The sequence below is a fragment of the Electrophorus electricus genome, chromosome 2 (genome assembly GCF_041902795.1).
Source record: "Electrophorus electricus isolate QZ-2024a chromosome 2, ASM4190279v1, whole genome shotgun sequence".
Lineage (NCBI taxonomy): Eukaryota > Metazoa > Chordata > Actinopteri > Gymnotiformes > Gymnotidae > Electrophorus > Electrophorus electricus.
In genome coordinates, this window is record NC_137498.1 from 40889384 (window position 1) to 40908662 (window position 19279).

Here is a 19279-nt window from a genome sequence, read left to right on the forward strand (position 1 = left end):
AGCGCACTCGTACATAATATCCATTTAGCTATAATATAGCCAAAAGTCCAAAGATTATGAGGGAAAGGTAGATGATGCTATTAAAAGCTGGCGCATTTGATCTCATCTGCCCTATTCTGTTTCCTTCCGCAACTTTTCCCCCCATTTATCATACAATCGCGCACGAATTTGAGTAATATGTGTGATTTGACTAAACACAAATAACAAATATTTGCTCGATAGGCCGTAAATAGATTTTGGATGGCCTTATGTTAATTTAGTACCGCCCCATCATCTTTGCACCCACCCCTCGCTGCGATACAGGCTCAGTAGCCGTTGACGGCTCTTGTGGTGACGGAACGAGTCCACTCCTATAACATTTTATTTTCCCTTTTTCATTTGTTTTGTGGAGGAAAAAAAAGAAAAGAAAAAGGAGTACAAGTAAGATTCACATCCGTCTACAGTATTCCCTGTCAGACTAATACAGATCATAACCTTGTGTGATTTACGCTTGTATCCGGATTTGGTTGTATTAGGTAAGGAGTACCTCACTAGAGCCTGAGCTTTCTAGCTAGCTAACGTGTGTTGATAATACCCTGCGATACAACCTCGAGACAAGTCGCAACAAGACCAGGTTAGTAACTGTAATCATCATTAATTCGTGTTTATTTATTTATCCCCCGCGTATCGTTTGTCCCTTAGCTTGGCGCCGAAATGTAGCTATTGAATTTTTTAAAAAGAGCAGTTAGCTAGCGTTAGCGGTGCAGCTACCAGCCCGTCTGGACGTTAAGGTGTTGCTATGTAACGTTAGCTAGCCTGGCTAGGCTAACGAGCTAACGTTACTTTGCTTGTAGCTAGCTGGCTAAAATAGCATGGATAGCTCACTAGTAAGGGTGGAACAACCTGCTTTTTATGGTGTTTAGTTTTCGGAAACTTGGCGTTGCTTGTATAATTGAAAGAAAAAAGAACCCTAAATCCACTTTACGGTCTATATTTCCAATTTTTCGGCTCAGTTTGCTTTGTTATGGTAGCTAAGATAGGTTAGCTCCACAGGTTCTCGGACTAGTGAGCTCGAGCGGTGGCCTTCGGCGAGCCGCCGCCATTTTGTTTTGTTCTCGTAAATGGTACACGGTCAGTGAATACGTTGGTCCGTAACCAAGGTTGTTGGTTGTACTCTTGCGTATTACATTACTGGTGCCCCGTTCATGTTCGTTGGTTATTGTACGGATTAATAGAGTAATAAGCACACAGTTGTGTACGGTGAAACGTTTTGTATTATGAAACATTTCGGCGTCCCCCCCTCGCTTGATGAAATATGGAGGCCTAATAGCTCCGCAGTGCTAACGCTAACTGATGTAGCTACCCGGTTAATGGCTAACTTTAGCATGCGTTTATAGCTAGCAGGATAGCATGTTTTTATATCAGGTTTGTTAACTAGTCCTAGAAATATTCCTAGATAAAACTTTTGATAAACCTTATACAGGTATGAATTTTGTGACTCCCTCTTTTTATTTGTTTAACTAGATAGTTAGCTACATTCCTTGGGCCTTGGTAAACCCTAATGTCTATCTAACAACCCCCATGTCGGTTAATCTCTACGCAGCAAGTAGTCTACCCTGCTGCCTGGCCATCCCACGACCTAATTTTCTAATCTCTGTTTGGACTACCGATGTCTGACATGTTCTATGACAAACAGACAACATATCTAGCTGTGTAGTTTTTAGTAAGAGACGAAATCGTACTCCGCTTCTATATTGATTGACTATCTTGCTAACTAGCTAATGTCTCGGTAAAGAAAACGCTAGTTAGTCAAATATCTGAATTGTATTAAATGTTTTCCAGTTTGTTTTGCCCTTACCACCACTGAGTAATGCGTTAAGCACCGATGGCGTGCTGATCTTTGTAGTAAATATTTTTCATATAACATAGCTAGGTAATCGGTTGTTAATTAATGTAAACAGTGTTGCCATTGACTGTTAACATTTTAGCCTTTGAGTAGCGTGAAGGTGCATGTTTTACGGTCTTTAGATAAATTGTTTAACTATCACCGTATATTCAGTGCGAATACACTGTTCGAACCATATGGCTATAACACCTGGTTGGTGCTGACAATCGGGCGGTTGCGAGTAGTATTAAACAGCGCAAGAATATTAAGATAGCTTCTTAGCTGAATGCTAGGTATTGTTGATATCTTTGCTTGTGAGTGGCAAGTGCAGGATTATTTCTTCATATACTATGCGTGCGTTCGTTAACTATATCTCTAGAGTTATGTACAAAAATAAGTCGTAACGCACACTGTGTGGTATGGTGTATCATATATGGTGTCACTAAGTAAACTGGATACCTTAGTATACACTGAACTAACGTCAGGCCTGTGTATTTTATTGGTGAACAGCGCACACACTCAACCCCGGTGTTGCCATGGATGCAACCCCTCTTAAAACAGACACAGAGAAACATCATTTATAATGCATCACCATGGCAACCATAGTTCATACCTATTCTGATTTTCTCCTCAAAGTCATAATCACAATCCTATTTTACAGTTACGTATGCAGACCATTACTGTTTGAAGGTTACGGAAGCTGATTTATTTGAGCACACAGGAGTTTAAAATACTGTCCATAATATAGGCCTCTGGCTTAAATGCAAGTTTTGAGTTGTCAGTGGGATCTGTAACCAGACCAGACATTGTTGCATCACTTTCATCATAAAATACTGCTATCCTTTTGTTGCTTAAAAATAACAAACTTGCTTTATTTTACATTTTTTTATTAGGACATTGTGATTAAAAAGCTGTAACTGAGCATTTCATTTGGAATAGAGAAAATATGTGAAACTGTCCAAAGATTTGAGAGTCAACGGTCCCCCTTTTTTGACACTGAAGAAAATGCTTTAAATATTGTTAGGTAGATTTTTTTTAAATTGTTTTCACTGTCTGCACAGTAAAATGCTGCCATACCTCTAGTTTTAGGGGACCACTCTTGCTAACCATTCAGTCACTTATCAGGAAAAGCTAGACAGGCAGAAGTGTTTTTGGCACTGCCTCACTTTATGCATTTCACTTCTGTAGCTCATCTTCATAATTTAATTTATAATTTAATTCTTGCATGGCAGTGCACATAGAGTTAATGTGTGTATGTGTGTGCATCCAATATAATATATATGGCACACACATGCGCGCAGCTTCTTAAGGGCTGATATCACTGTGAAAGCAAAACTGGGTAAAAGGAACCTTTCTTTCAACTCTTCTAGTGTTCTATGTTGGCAGCCATATGTGGGCAGGGAGGATGGTGGGTTTAGGGGATTTGTGGGATGATCTTGGGCTCTTGTGAGCGCTTCATGTAAACTGCTTTGTTTCTGAATTGTAAGTGGTTAGTGTGGAGACCTGTGAGTTTGGAGACAGAGTGACTGATTTGAGCGAGCTGATTCTTGCTGGCAGTTGTTAACATGCTGTTGAAATGCAATGAGCGCTATACAGTAGGAGAGAATTTATGGTCTTTTGCATAGTAGCAACCAGAAGGGGAGAACAAGATGCACAGTTTGCAGATGTCAGTGAATCTTGGCGGCCAGCATGCTGCCAGTCGGATGATCATACCTGGCTTTACTGTCCACAGTAAATTTGAGGTGCTCGAAGCTTAAAATTATGAAAATTACTAGTACTTTCTTCATCTATGGAAAGGAGAACAGTAATGAAGTAATTGGAGGTAGTAACTTTAGGCTTATTATTAATTTAAATTTTGTTTGGTTGTGAGCTAATCATGGTCTTATTTCTGTTAGGCTAAGTTTACAAACTTTTTATAAAACTCACTTTTGCATTGTGTGTTTTGTTCATTCTATTTTGCTATTAGACACTTTATCAGTAGTCTATTTTCTCACTCTTCATTCCTAAACCCTGGATATCAGTTGGGATGTCCAGGGTCAATTCTAGGTGATTCTCACACTCTTAGCATACCTATAGTTTTCTTATATTTTATTAAACCATTTAACCATCTCCCTAACACACTCTCATGCTCCCTTTGCCTTGTTTCCCTGTCAGTCTCAGGGCTCACCATACTCAATGAGCGTACAGCGCAATGTCAGAGCGCTCTGGGCAAACAGCAAAGGGGAAGGATGGCAAAACCAAGTATGCATCTCTCAACCTGTTTGATACCTACAAAGGAAAGAGCCTTGAAACACAGAAGCCTGTTGGTGAGTACTGCCTTGCCCTTTTAATTTGTTTTCCCTCTGAGGCGCTCTGTCTTAAATCTGTATTAAGGGTGAATGTCAGGCTTTTATTTTAAGCAATCGATATTTATCCATGGTTCAGTTTGTTCATTGCAACTTTCTGATGCCTGAAGGTGTCTTTGGTTTATTAGATCAGTCTTTTATAGAGATATATAAAAACCAACAACAACAACAACTTTTTATCCTTGTACCAATCCTGCTATCATTTGGGCTTGGTTCAGTTGAGCTGGATTCTTGCTTTCCGGTTCTGCTTGGTTTGTGTTTCCGTTTGCTGGTTGTGTCCTTAAGCGTAAAGTGATATCTTGTTGCTAAAAGCAATTAACAGTCTTGTAATGTTACCTGTCTATCTCATGAGTGCTCTCAGTTCACACTGGTGAGTGTTCTGGAGGTGTCATGGGCTTATTTCAGCAAAACTCAGATGAAGGGAGGTGCCTACCTGATGACCCATGAGAAGAGCTCGTGCTGATGTGGTTGCTGGAATGAAGAGAGTAGGCAGGGCCCTGTGTGGAGCTCTAATGGTTTGGCACTGGATATTTTTACATCTTACTCTGTGTATAAGTACAAGCACAGATGTTTTTGCTTTAAGTTTCAAGTGTCTTCAAATAAGAAGCCAAATTGCAGTGTGAAATCTTTGGGGCTTTGCCATAATAGGATTATTATAGCTAGTTGATTGATCAGCCGATAAGCTGCTGCAGCCATGTTCTCTTAATAGTATTGCTGGCAGCAAGAAGACTCTTCTGCATACATATGATTGGTATTATAGTGATAGTATCAGCACCATCTTAGACATGTTACAAGTGGTGGTGCTGCTCACCCTGGCATTGCTCAAATCCCAACCAGTGGAAAAGCTCAGAAACTTGCTTCCAAGCACTGTTACCTCAGTATGTAGGGCTTAGGTGCTCTGCTCAGCTTTGACAAGCATAAAGGGCTGAGCTTCAGTCCAGTGTGCTTGTCAGAGCAAAAACTGAAACTGGTGCAACATGTCCAGTATTCAGTTATTAACTTAGTTTATGTGCCAAATCTGTTGAAAATTGGATTGTACTACCCCTGTGATTTGAATAGTTTCAGGCTAACCCTTTACAAACATAAAACAAATGTCCTTGTGCCCTCCCTGTTCTGTAACCGAAGAATTAAAGGAAGGATTTTGATATTTCCTTGCATGACTCTTCCTTTCACTCCCTTAGTCCATATTGGGATGTGGGCCACACCCCTTTTTTTCTTTTTCGTGTTGGTATACATGGTGTAATTTTGGAAGTAATTACAATGATATTCTGTTGTTTAAGAAATTCTCAAGATTGCAAGATTCTAAATCTGCCTTAAATATTACATTTGAAAGTTTTCCTTTCTACAGTACAATTTATGATCTTTATGATTAACAATAAAAGTGAATATATCAAGTCTGAATAATTTAAAAATCATTCTGTAAAAAATTAGAAGGTCTGGAATTTGTCACTAAGAAATAGCCGGCACCCAGGGTGCCACTGAGTGTGTGTGCCTTGTACTGACCTGCTGTCTTCTACACTTTCCTGGCAGTTGCCCCTCGTCATGGCTTGCAGTCTCTTGGTAAAGTTGCCTCTGCTCGGCGTATGCCCCCCCCAGCCAACCTGCCCAGTCTGAAGGCGGAGAATAAAGGCAACGACCCCAACGTCTCGCTCGTTCCCAAAGACGGCACAGGATGGGCAAGCAAGCAGGAACAAGCAGACCCAAAGAGGTGATGCCTTGCCCACAACTGAGCCACTCCTTTTACACATTTCAGGTGTTTCCTTTCAGTAAGCACATATGCCTTTTTAGGTTGTGTTGCTATGGGCAATGTCTTCCCTCTACTGAACATGCAGTAGTTAATGTATTACAAGCAATTTAATGGATATGGTTTCGCATTACTGGTATAACCAGTGTTTACATCAGATCTCTAGTGTACCAAAAAAAATCAGTAGGCATTTCCTTTAAATGTGCTGCAACAATCTCTCACGCAACTAGTAACGGAACCTTAATTGTCCCCTGTTTTGTATAATGACAGGTCCAGATGGTAAAAAAAATGTTGATTTTTGATTATTAGATTTTTGATAAATTTGATAATTTGTTGATTTGATGCTTTTTTTTTTTTGTATTTATTAATGTTGGTCGTTTGTTCTGGAAGAGGACCTTTTACAGAAGTTTGTGTTCATATGTACAAAGGCACTTGAAATATTGGCAGAGATTTTAACATTGAGAGGGACAGTCATTTCATGCACCCCTGAACAGTCCCTCTGTTGCTGCATATTAGAGGCTGAAACCAGTTATGATCAGAGATATTTGGTCAGTGCGTATTGTAAATCAGGGAATTGCAAAAGTTTTAGCAAAGGTCCTTTCTTGTTGTCTCTTATCTGGGAGTGGTTAGGTTATTACAAGGCCAACCAGTCGGTCATGGAATTATTTATTTGTTTACTGATACTTAAAAAAAAAAAATTATCAAGGGGTCAAGGGATGTGGGTGGGTGTGGTTGTTACTGTTTGGCACTGTGCTGATGTCTTGATGCCTGTTTTCTGCTGTACTGATCTGTTGCATATATCAATTAGTTTGTGCACTGCTGACATGTTGATTGGCTGCTGCTGTGCTATTGTAACTGTTGTGTATGTTAATTGGTTGGTGCTGTGCTTATATACCTGTGCTCCTTCCTCTTGCAGTACCGATGTATCTTCAGCTCCGCAGCCGGAGTCGCAGCCGCCTGTGGCTTCACAGACACCTGTGTCGAGCCTGCCGAGAACACCTCCAGCTCAAGAGGTGTGGCTAAACTGCTCCCTTCCCCAAGCGTCTCCACAATTTCACTTAGTCTGTGCATTGACACATACAGCTGTTGAGCAGGTTCATGCGTAGTCTGTTGTGGTCTTTCGGGGTCACTGGATTTGGTCATTAATTTTGGCTTAAAAAGAACCCATATGTCTTGCTTAGCATGGCTTTGTATATTACTATGGTAGGTTTTAGCCTGACAGAATACTCCAGCATTTGCAGCCTAATCTTCAGTTATTGCATGTGTAGCATTTTGTGTATAACCATGGACAATGAGCTCACTATGGTTCTTTTTTTTTTTAGAAAAAAATAAAAACAGAAAAAAATCCTGTTGACTCAAAACACATTTATAATAGAAGCTTAAGGGTGCAGATCAGGTGGTGTGATTTCTGAGAGAATTGTCTTGTTTCTTAGGCCCAAAGTACAGCTCTAGTCGCAGGGGCAAGATCCTGGGCTCAGGCCGGTGTTACACTTGGAGTACAAGGAGATGGTGAGCAACAGTTGCCTTACTTCAGTACTTTATTTATTTTGCGTATTATTCACACATTTCTTCTAATTTTTCAAAGGTAGTATTCATTGTTGTGTTTGTGTGTATGTAGTAATATAGAGTTCAGAAGTAAGCGATTAGTGATGGTGACTTTTGTTTATGGCAAAACTCAACTTGGATCCCCCCCTTCAATGAGTTGTGCATGGAAAGAAAACGTAGTGATACCCTTGAATACAAGACCTCTGTTATGGCTCCTTACTCCTGGGCCCACACAGGTGGAAAGGGATCAAACCAACCGTCGCCATTCTCTCGCGAGGAATTTCCCACCCTGCAGGCGGCGGGAGACCAGGACAGAGCTGGCAGAGAACAGGCCACTGCCGATCAGTGGTATGGGCCAGGACCAAGCCTCCGCCCCCAGAGTTAGTACACCACCAATCAGATTTGTGGGGTTTAACAGTAATTCCTTTTGTCTTTTCTCTATGATTGTGTAATTCATTCTGACTAAATTGTGGTCAAACCTTCATTTACTAAATCTCTCTTCTCTTCTCCCCCCATGCTTCTTATCCAGACGTTACGAGTTGGCGGGATGGTGGGGGCCGTGCACTGGCACCCACCATTGTGGGGGAGGGGGTAGCAGAAGGTGGTGCAGGGGGAGCCATGGTGACGGACGGTGCTGCGGGTGTTCCTCCCCTGCAGAACCCGCCCTCCCATGGGCCGCCTAGAAATCCTCCTGCCGGCAGCCCCACCCTCCCTCTCCCCCAGCCCCCTGTGGGCCCGCAGTTCCCTCCTTACAGGGGAATCATTCCCCCCTTCGTAAGTGTCTGCAAATGTTCCTCTTGACATTGACTTGTGGAACATCCTTTCCATACTTGTGTTCAAACTGTCCAGCTAAATGTTTGTCTCATAGGTATTGCTCACTTGGACAACATTTAATCTTTATAGTAAACTGCAAAAAAATAGATGATTTAGACTGTGTGTATGGTTAGGCTTCAAATGATTGTGCTGTTAATTTCTGTGTTTGATTCTATCTCCCGGTTCAGCTTTTGTTTATTTGTAACATCCATTTACACTGTAGTGGAAACAAGCATTTTAAATAAAACATTTTCTCAGATAATCTTTTTTTTTTTTTTTTGTATAATAGTTATCTGGTTTGTCCCAGTTCCATAAATACAGTACCCTATTTAGAACTGAACAAACCTTATGATTAAAAAATTAAACCTGTATTTCACGATTTCCTCATTTTCATATACTTGAAGTGATTAATAAAACAGTGAGGACATGTGGAGTCTTATTTTTATAAGGACACAGCTGAGGAAACCATTTGAATCTTGTTGTATTGGATCTATATTTTAACTGACTTCTGTGTGCTCTGCATTAAGTACCTTAGCTGCACTATTAAGTGTAAGCTATTAAGTAAGTTTGGTATAAAGTACTAAGCATGTCCTCTTATGTTCACCCCAGATGTACCCGCCCTACCTGCCTTTCCCACCTCCTTATGGACCACAGGGCCCTTACAGGTATCCTCCACCTAATGAGGCCCCTAGGTAAGTCATGACCTGTGTATGTATTGATTTGAACATTTAATATTAATTGATTTGATGAAGAACTCTGCTTTGGCTCATCTTGCCAATGTTGCTACCCTGCAAGTCTGACAGTCTCCCTGAAAGACTCCCTACATTTGATTGCAGGTTCCCTCGTTCACAAGGTGGACTGGGACCAGAGCTGAGGCCCCCTGGTGGTCCTCGTGGTGGTGAAGTGGTCAAACGGCCCTCCATCCTCAAACAGGATGACCTCAAAGAACTGGATGAGCTTGACCATGATGGAGATGAGGGCTGGGCTGGTAAGGAAGACATTTGAAAAGCTTTTAGTCAAATGTTTCACCTTCCTTTTTGAGGTTGCTGTTTTTTTTGTTGTTTGTTTTTGTTTTTTTTCCCCTTTCCCGTATTTTTGATGTGAAGTACCTCAAGAACTTGTATCTTGTATTTAGACTTGTCTCCCTCCCTCATTCACTCATTCAAGTTCTTCACTTGATTTTGATTCTACTCCACAATAGGGAGCTATTAACACTCAAGTGAACCACTGTGTAGGAGGACTGCTTTGCACCTGTGATACTAAGGACAATTATTTAACAAGTACAATGTCTCCTGAATTGATGTTGAATTGCGTTGGTTCTTGACTGATCGTCTTTTTGGAAACCAGGGGCACAGGAGGAGATTGACTATTCCGCCAAGCTGAAATTCAGTGATGATGAAGGAGAAGACGACGGGGAGGAGGAGAAGACGGAAGGCAAGAATGGAGCTCGGTATGCAGAGTAATGAGTCATGCAGAGATCATTTAGAGAACATGCTAATCTGCTCGTATGGTGCATTTGCGTTTTTATGGTTTTGCATTTATGCAAATACATTGTGATTTTTCTCATGTCTCTTTCAATTTTCCCTGTTAGGGAGCAGCAGAAATCCCAGGAAGGACCTGCCCCGGCTTTACGTGCCCGACTGTCTGACGTTGGAGCTGACACTCGCCGCACCTCTCCTTCCGGCACCGACGAGGCCCCTCCACCGCCCTCCGGCAAGCCAACATGGGCCGAGGAGGGTGGGAGTGGCTGGGGCAGTCACGCAAACGCTGCACACTACCAGGTACAAAACCTCATGGCCCTCTCAGTAGTTTAGCTTTATGGCACAGCTCAGCTCATTAGGAGTCAGTGCAAGGGTAGAAGCTGGCAAGCTTGCACATGCATGTCAGGACTCCTTGGATGACTGGCTCACAGGTGCTTGTGCCTGTATGCAGGGGCGTAGGCCTGGACTTGGTGGTCCTCGGGAGCAGCTCTCCCCACCACCAGGGTCGCTTCTTGGGCAGGGACCCTACTCCTACTACCGCCAGGTACATGGGGACGGGGTCCTTGTTTACAGCAGGACAGCATGATTGTAACATCAACCACGATAGAAAATGCGAGAGCCCTATTCCTGTAGTTCAAACAGCATGATGTGCCTCACGAGTGACTGAGCTTGTTTTTTTTTGACAGGATCGGCCCCCGACCCAGACAGCCTCGGCTAAGCCACCTGGCGCCACGGCACAGCAACCCAGCGGGCCTGCTGCACCCGCCTCAAGTCCGCTGCTCGCCCAGCCGCATGGTGGTGACGACGAGGACGAGACCTGGCGCCAGCGGAGGAAGCAGTCATTGTCGGAGATCTCAGCAGCAGTGGAGCGAGCCCGGCGTCGGCGCGAGGAAGAGGAGCGCAGGATGGAGGAGGAACGGCGCGCTGCCTGCGCTGAGAAGTTGAAGAGGCTTGACGAGAAAAAGCACCAACAGCAGCAGCAGAGTGTCAAGCCCAGCACCGCCGGGGAGGTCTCGGCAGGCAGTCCAAGCCCCTCCCTGCCCACCTCCATCTCCTCGTCCAGTGCCAGCCAGCCCCCGTCGCCATGTGTGGACATGGAGGAGCCACCCCTCCAACCCCCTCAGGCGGGCGGTGCCACACTGGGACTCAGCGCCAACAACAGGCAGAGGGCAGGAAGCAACAGCAGCTACGACTCCAACACTGGTATGGCTCCGTCACATGAAGTCATTCCTAATCTCATCCTGAAACCAAATGGTGATATCTGCCACCCCATAAGAGTTGGAGCATGATTAAAATTGAGAGGTAGTAGATGAGGTGTAGTCTGTCGTGCTTCTCCCTGAAGGCGCCCGTCCCTTTCCCCCTCTTTCAGAGTTGCCGCAGGTTGCTCCACCCCTTGTTCCCCACCCACATCAGCCCCTGGAAGTCTCTGGACCAGGGGAAATGAAGGAGGAGCCTGTGGCAGTCGCTGCGCACGTACGCAGTGTCCGGGGCGGAGAGGATTCTGTGAAGGCTGAGGCCATGTCGGGGGTAGTGGGGGGCACGTCGGTGGCAGTTGGCCGGCAGGGCAGCGGAATGCTGAGCCAGGGCTTCTCCAAGTACCAGAAGTCCCTGCCACCACGCTTTCAGAGGCAGCAGCAGGTGAGTGCCAGCGCCTGTATTCAGTAACTCTCCAGGACTGACGTTCGCGAAAACATTTGATTCCCCATGCCTTGTTCTTAATGCTAAGGTAGACAGAGTTTAATAAGTGGGTTTAGGTAAGTTAACACAATAAATATATTGGCCAGAAATAGGAGTAAACTTTTTTTTTTTTTTTTTTTTTTTTTTTTTTTTTTTTTGCAGTAAAAAAAAAATCTTCAATGGTAGCGTTGCTGGAGAGATAATGGTGTGATTGAATCCACTGAAAACAGCTTGGGTCTTACATATCCACTGCTTTAAATACATAGATACTACAGTAGAAATCCAAGTTTTATTTCTCTCTTTTAAATGCGCCCCGAAGCCTGTCTAGAGGAATTAATCATATTTGGGACTTGGGGAAACAATGAACCTGTGGTGATATAAACCTCCTACTGGAACAGCCCCTCAAGCTAATGCAGACTGATCTGTCTTAAGCCTCAAGCCACTGGCTCATTTTCAGATCCGCACAGTTGCATTCCCACAGCGCACTGTACTTTCCCTTAAGTTGTGGTCACTCCTAGCTGACAGCCTTCACTGTTTTGAATGTATAGTTTAAAGAAAAAGCCTGTAATGTAAATTTTGCCTACACAGGAGCAGCTCCTCAAACAGCAGCAACAGTGGCAACAGCAGCACAGCCAGGCAGCCCAAGCACAGCTCCAGTCTCAGACCCCCCAGCAGGGCTCGTCTCCCGGCACAGCCCAGCCGGCTGGCCCCAAGCAGCCTGCCCTTTACCCGCCTGGCTCCATGGGACGTCCCCCGCCATCTCTGCCCATGAACTTTGACCCTCGCTGGATGATGATGTCCTATATGGACCCTCGCTTAATGCAGGGTCGTCCCCCACCGATGGACTACTACTCGGCCAGCATGCACCCCACTGGTTTGTTAGCAACATTTCATGATGCATACACTGTTGAGAATTGTGGATATTTAAACCAGCAGTTTGTAAGTCACTTTGTTCTTTGTTTGACGTATCAGGGTTGATGAGTCGAGAGCGGTCTGATTCCGGTGGCTCAGGATCCGACCCCTTCGACAGGCAACAGCACGCAGGTCCCCCTCATCCCCATCGGGGTACACCCCCCATGGATCCTAAACTGGCCTGGGGACCAGACGTTTTCCCAGGGGCCAGTGAGGGCCGAGGTCTGAGTTCCCCCCTAAGGCAGAAACAGACTCTGGAAGAGGAGGACCTGGGCAAAGGGCCACGGTAAAGAAAGACTTGGTTATGGTTGTGGTGATTTTCAGCGAAACTGTTTTTCAGTAGAAATCTGTACATTTTTAAAATCAGTTCATGCAAAATAAAAAAGAAGAAATGTCTGCAGAAGCCACACATGTCTCTTACTCATTTCTGTACATTTCTATGTCTGTAAACTACAAAAAAACAGTTGTGTGGGAGCTTCCTAATATTTGAATCATGAATGTAATGTGAAATGTAAAAAAAGTCATATTAATAGTGTGTGTGTGTGTGTGTATATGTGTGTGTATATATATATGTGTGTGTGTGTGTGTGTGTGTGTGTGTGTGTGTGTGTGTGTGTGTGTGTGTGTGTGTGTGTGTGTGTGTGTGTGTGTGTGTGTGTATACACACACGAATGAACCACTTTCAAAGTCACTCATGAAATGTGTTCAATAGGTGGGTTTTGCCTCGTGCTTTGAAGGGAGAGGGGACCATAATGCATGTTGGTGTTGTCCCTTCTAGGTGTGACACTCCACCTGTTCGCATGGGAGCTGTTGGCCCCATCCAACCCCCTGGTGTGACCCCGAACTCCCCTTCTGGCTCCTCTGATCAGACTGCATCACCTGTAGGGACTCAGGTTGGATCCCAGGGAGGAGGCCATCGCCAGTCCTTCTTAGGAGGGCGGGGAAATTACAGCAGCTTCCCTGATGGATCCAGGATGGCCCATCAGCAGAGAGGCACCAGTGCTGGAGAGCTACGCAACTTTGGTCATCCAGATGAAGGCACTCATGGTGACCAACCAAGTCAAATCTGGGGTGGTCCGCATCCCCACTTTGACCGCAATGGCCGTGCTGAGCTTTCCTCCCTGGAGAGCAACCCCGCCCACCTGCAGCATCACCACGCCCACCCCCATCATCCCCCTCATTTCTCTATCCATCCACACAAGCAAGAGAATGGGAGAGAGCGAGAGAGAGGAGGAGGAGGAGGAGGAGGAGGAGAGACCAAGAAGAGTGAAACTTCCCCTCCTCTTCCCCAGCCATCCATTTCTTCCTCCTGCTCATCCTCTACCTCATCATCTTCGGCGAGGGATGATGGTGGCGGGAAACAGTTGCTACATCACCCCCCTCCCCATCAGGAGCACGGGACTGGGAGCGTTGGGGCTCGAAAGCAGGACAAGGCAGGAGGTGCGTACACCCATCCGCAGCCCTCCCTGCATTCAGTGCAGCAGCAGCACCACCCCAAGGCTAACCCGCGTGGCCGTGAGCAAAAGACTGAAACCCAGTGGGGGCCAAGGCCCGGAGGCAGCAGCGTGAGTGGTGGCACTGTGCATAACAGGAAGACGGTCTCCGGATTGGGCACAAATGCAGGAGTGGAAGACTCTACCAATCAGTTGACAGACAAGCCCGCTGTTCAATCTGGCAGCGGTAACCTTAACAAGCGGGCGGGGCCAATCAAGCGGCCTGTGCTGAAGGAAATGAAGAAGGAGGGTGGCGAAGGGGAGGGTGCAGAAAAAAGCACTGGAGTGTCCGTTAAAGATAAGGAGCAGGACGCCGGTCAGGTGTCAGTCAAGCCAGAGTTGTCCTCAGGTTCCCAGCCCTCTGTACCGTGTGGGAAGGATGAACCGGCACCGGCAGGGAAGCCAAGAAATGGTGGAAAGGAGCGCAGTGTGGGCGGAGTCATTGGGAAAGGATCTAAAGAGGCGGAAAGCTCTGTGCAAGCTGCTGGTTACTCAGTGCCACCATCTAGAAGGGAGAGGGAGCGTTCCTATGAAAGAAGTGGTAGTGGAGGGGCCACTACTTATCATGCAAGCTCCTCCCGGGGTGGTCGAGCAAGCCGAGGAAGGGCGGAGTTCTATGGGCGAGGCAGGGGCTACCGGGGCACTTACACAGGCAGCACTCGGGGCAGGGCCGGGGGCAGAAGCAGCCGCGACTATCGGCCAGCTGCCAACAGTGGCTACCAGCAAGGCTCCTCTAACCAAGACTACAAAAGGGAGGTGTCATCTGGCAGACATGGCCAGGGTGGTGGTCAGCCCAACCCCGGACGCGCTAGGAATCACAGCGAGACCCGGAGTGAGGGGTCAGAGTACGAGGAGGTGCCGAAAAGGAGGAGGCAGCGTGGGTCCGAGACAGGCAGTGAGAGTGCCGCCAGCGACCTGGCACACTCTGACAGGGAGGATCGCAAGGTGAACACCAAGAAAGTGACAGGGGGAGAGAACCCTTCAATGGGCACCTCCACCACTTCAGCTCCTCCCAGGAACATCCAAGCCAGGGTGTTCACACCTAGGGGAGTGCCCTCAAGACGTGGTAGGGGTGGTGGGGGCACTGGCACAGGTGCCTACAGAAGCACTGGCAATGCCGGAGTAAATGGCATACACCGTTCTGGGTCCGGTTCGTCTTCTCACAGTTTGTCTGCGAAAACCTCTGCATTGGTCCGAAAACAACAGTTGCCTATGCAACCTTCCCCTCTGAAAGAACCGGGTCGTGGACCTGTTGGGGACAAGAAAGAGAAGACTCCCGAGCCAAGCCAATCTCAGAACCAGGGAGTAAACTCTTCAGTACCCTCTGCTCCCTCTGTGCCCACAACTGCTCCTCAGGGCACTGAAAACGGAGGCGTGGCCCGGCCATCCTCAGGCAACCCCACTTCCAATTCTATTGGCTCATCTACCAAGCCATTCCCTCTGCATAATGCAGATGGGCGGAGCTTCCCACATAGGGGGTTTGAGCGACCCCCTCGTCGCAAGCGCCATGGCCGATCCCATCAGCAGCAAGACAAACCTCCCAGATTCCGTCGCCTGAAGCAGGAGCGGGAAAATGCAGCTCGTATCAATGGAAGCAGTGGAATCCTCGAATCCGTGGGTGGACCACAGCAGCGCTCTGCTTCACCATCCCAGAATTCTGTGCAGGAAACAGACGGCACACCCAACATGTCCACTGCCACTGGAGTCGTAAATGCAAACCACAGCATCTCATTAACCACCAATAACAATAACAATAGCCAACATGGGAGTGGAAACCTGAATTTGAATAGCCACCATCACTACCACAGCAACTCTGCCTTGCCCCACCCTCAGCACCACCACCACCACCACCACAACCCTGCTGGTGGCACCAAGTCCCCTGATGTCTCAAACCAGAACTCCGACCAGGCCAACGAGGAGTGGGAGACCGCCTCAGAAAGCAGTGACTTTACAGAGTTCCGAGAGAGGGAGGGTGGAGGAGGCAGTAAATCCTACTCCTCCTATCACCACCACCACCACCCTCCGGGAAGAGGAGGCGGGGGAGGGGGAGGTGCTGAGAGAGAGATAACTACTAAAGAATCGGCCGCCAACAAGAGAAGCTTCTCCAGCCAGCGGCCGGGAATGGAGAGGCAGAATCGGAGGGTCAGTACTGGTGGCAGTGGAGGTAGGGGCCCCAGAGGTCCACCGGGTGGTGGTGGTGGTGGTGGTGGTGGTGGGCCAGGGGGAGTAGGCGGCAACAGTGGGGCCAACCGTGGTGAGAGACGTGGCAACTGGCCCTCTCCCAAGAACAAGAAGTGAACTCCCCCACCCACCCACCCACCACACCTTTTTTCTCTCTCTCTCTTTTAATTTGGAAATATTTCAACTGCAGCCCCCTTTTTTTTTTTTTTTTTTTTTTTTTTTTTTTTTTTTTCTTTTCTCTGTCCACTCACCTCTTCGTTCTTCTCCCCTAACATATTACCTTCTTGTTGTTCTTCTTGTTGTTATTGTTTATTATTATTATCATTATTATTTTTATTATTATTATTATTATTATTATTATTGTAAAAGCTATAGTTATAAAGATGGTGTACACACTCATTCTAGCTCCCTTGGTCCATTGCTTTGTCTGCTGTCCCTTTCTTTTGTCCATACATACTTTTTTTTTTTTTTTTTTAATCTTTTTTTTTTTATGCGCCACAGCCCCAAAAGTCTACTAAGATTAGATATCCCATCCATTTGACAACCATTTTAAAAGTAAACAACTTTTGACTGAAGCTAACATTCAGATATTTAAAAAAACAAACAAAAAAAAACTCACAAGCACAATATGTCCAAGCTGAAACACACTCAACTGTGACTGCAGCGTGTGGCAATCCTACATTTGTAGCAGAATTGGAGTAGTGACAAAGCATATATGGAAGGCCAATGTTTATATGATGTTCCTGTGTATTTATACCATGTTGAGGGGTTGTCGTGTGTGTTCAGTGAAGCGGTTTTGAGTATTATTTAGATTGGGATCGGGTTGAGTGGTGCTCTTTTAATATCAGATGTTCCATAAATATGCATTTTCCTTCTTTTCTGTTCTTTCCTTTTACCTCATTGTTCAGTTTACGTTTCATACTCCCTCCCTTTAAGAAGTTAGGGTTGTAATACTTTTTCCTCTGCAAAGCAGGACGTTTTTTATCAACACACTTATTTATGATTTTTGACTCATTTGTGTGTGCCCAACCCATGAAGTACTAATATGAGCATTTACTGTTTCTGACATTGTTGTAGCTGCTTGTTCAGAAGTATATAGTGTGACCCCATCCCCCACCCCTTAACTACTCTAGTGTTTTGTTTCTTAGTTCATTTATCTGTTTTGGTCCTGCATAGGATATTAGTTTATTACTTGCAAACAGATTTTGTCTTATAGAACAAATCATTTGTTCAGAAAAACTTGACTGTTCTCACTGCAAGAACCATAAATTTATAGGCTTCAGTAACACTTTTTTTTTCTGGCTTTCCCCTCTTAATTATTTTTTATTTTATCATTTTATGTGTATTTCTTTGAAATTGTGTAAACAGATCAAGCCTAGCCTTGTTCTCATATAGAACATACAAAGTAATACACTCATTTAAAGACACCATCCAATTCGTGTTCGTCTTTAACTCACACTCCGAGTCTCCTTTCTTTTATCTTTCTGACTGCCCAATGTCTCATGCGTCTATTTAATAGATGTCATGCAGCTGTTCCACTATAATGTTATATAAACATCGGCATGAGTATTGTTCTGTCAGTTCTAGTGAATGTAGAGAAGTTGCTATACTGGATCACCCTCTGTTTAATTTTTACTGCTTCTTGCATTCAAAAGGCAGATAAAATTAAGTTCTGCTTTCAGTGTAAATTCACAATGCTCGATGCTCGCCATGTCAAGAATATTGGCAACTTTTTCAGTATCAAACTAGGGCTGAATGACCAACATTTCACAGATTGTCTCACTAAAATCTTAAAAGTCTTTGCCAAGGAGTTAGTTGCCCCTTTTGGGTAGTGTTAGAAAATGAGACATCTGTTACAGATGTGCAGTACACCTAGGAAGTCATAAGAGCATATGCCCACTGTCGTGGACAGTCAAGCAAACTGTCTAAAGGTGAAGATGTGGGTCCATATTTAAAAAAACAAAACCAAAAAAATAAACAAAAAAACAAACAAACCATCAAGTAACACTTAAATTGAGACAGGTCAAAGAAAGGTCCCTTCTTTATTCTGACCAGCATCTATGTTTTTACTGCTGTAAGTTGGGGTTTGTTTCTGGGAATGCCTTTATCTGGAGAATAGATTTGGGATACTGGGTGAAATGTATGCGTGTGTAGGGCATTTGAAATGTGTGTGTGTGTGTGTGTGAGTGAATTCTCTTTACTGTAAGTGTAATGTCAAGGGTGGGGGGGTGTAAAGGCAGAAACAGTTGCCTGTGGGGGTGGGGGGTGGCATTAATAGAATGTTTTTACCTTGTTCCTTATATACATTTTCAGATATGCATTCAAGGTTGTGTATGTTTATCCAAATGAAGTACTTGAGATGAAAGTCATTTAACTCCCCTTTCCCCCTTCCTATACTAAGGAAAAATTAATGCAGTGGGTATATTTCCCTGTTTATTTTCCAGAGGCATGAACCACCATGACAGCTGAGTGAGCCTGTTCATTGGTAGCCATATATACCCACAGGCTCTCTGTTTTTCATCCCTCTTTAACTCTTAGCATCCATTGAAGCGGTCATGTTGTATGTACCCATATTTAATTAATAAATAAGCATTAGAATGTATTCTTGGAATACTCAAAAAATTGTACAATACTTCCAACTTTACCAAGGTACCTGAAGTGATTTACAGCAATTATAGCATTTATGGTTTATTATTGGAGCCTTGATAAACACACGTATGTATGTATGTATGTATGTATGTATGTATATTGGTATGTATCTAAGTTTGTCTGCCCCAACTTACATTCCCAAAAATGTTGCCATTTTAAGTTCAAGGGAGCAATGTACAAGCAGAGAAGTGTCTTATTATAATAAAATATACAGAGAAAAGAGTTAAATAAAAATCTTTTGTTTTAATGGAAAGGAGGTGTGGTCTATCATTCTATCCGCATGGCTGAGCTTGAGTGTCCCAAATGAGACATGTTACCTAAGCAGCACTGTAAGTACACCGGTTTTCAGCTGGCTTTGAAATGTCGGCTTGTTCAGAGGCTTCTAATGAGCGTTTCCTCCCACAGAATGTTGTGTAACTAACACTAAAGTCTTAACTACTAAATTTAAGTACGTGGGCAAATCAAGTCCAAATAACAGATTTCGAAAGGTTTTGACGCTTCCTACTCGCGTGTTGTCACCTGGGCTGCGGTGATGCTGACAAATCACTGCTTAAATAATCTAATGAGTGCGTTTAC

At 44.8% G+C, this 19279-nt stretch overlaps 1 protein-coding gene across 4 annotated transcripts; it reads left to right on the top strand.

The window, feature by feature from the left end:
• The first annotated feature begins 313 nt into the window (after positions 1-313).
• prrc2a (proline-rich coiled-coil 2A) lies at positions 314-18956 on the top strand. 4 transcript variants are annotated; one of them, XM_027019753.3, is made up of 18 exons: positions 314-420; positions 516-613; positions 4019-4170; positions 5740-5917; positions 6870-6966; positions 7387-7462; positions 7735-7878; positions 8028-8272; positions 8921-9003; positions 9148-9299; positions 9659-9761; positions 9903-10092; positions 10244-10336; positions 10479-10995; positions 11162-11430; positions 12058-12343; positions 12442-12667; positions 13159-18956. In XM_027019753.3, the coding sequence occupies exons 3-18, from the start codon at positions 4056-4058 to the stop codon at positions 16169-16171; spliced, it is 5787 nt and encodes a 1928-aa protein (XP_026875554.2). In that variant the 5' UTR covers positions 314-420; positions 516-613; positions 4019-4055; the 3' UTR covers positions 16172-18956. The 4 variants fall into 4 exon arrangements, with proteins under 4 accessions (XP_026875554.2, XP_035385395.1, XP_081559882.1 ...); XM_035529502.2 differs by lacking the exon at positions 516-613; XM_081703756.1 differs by lacking the exons at positions 516-613; positions 10244-10336.
• The last annotated feature ends 323 nt before the right edge of the window (positions 18957-19279 follow it).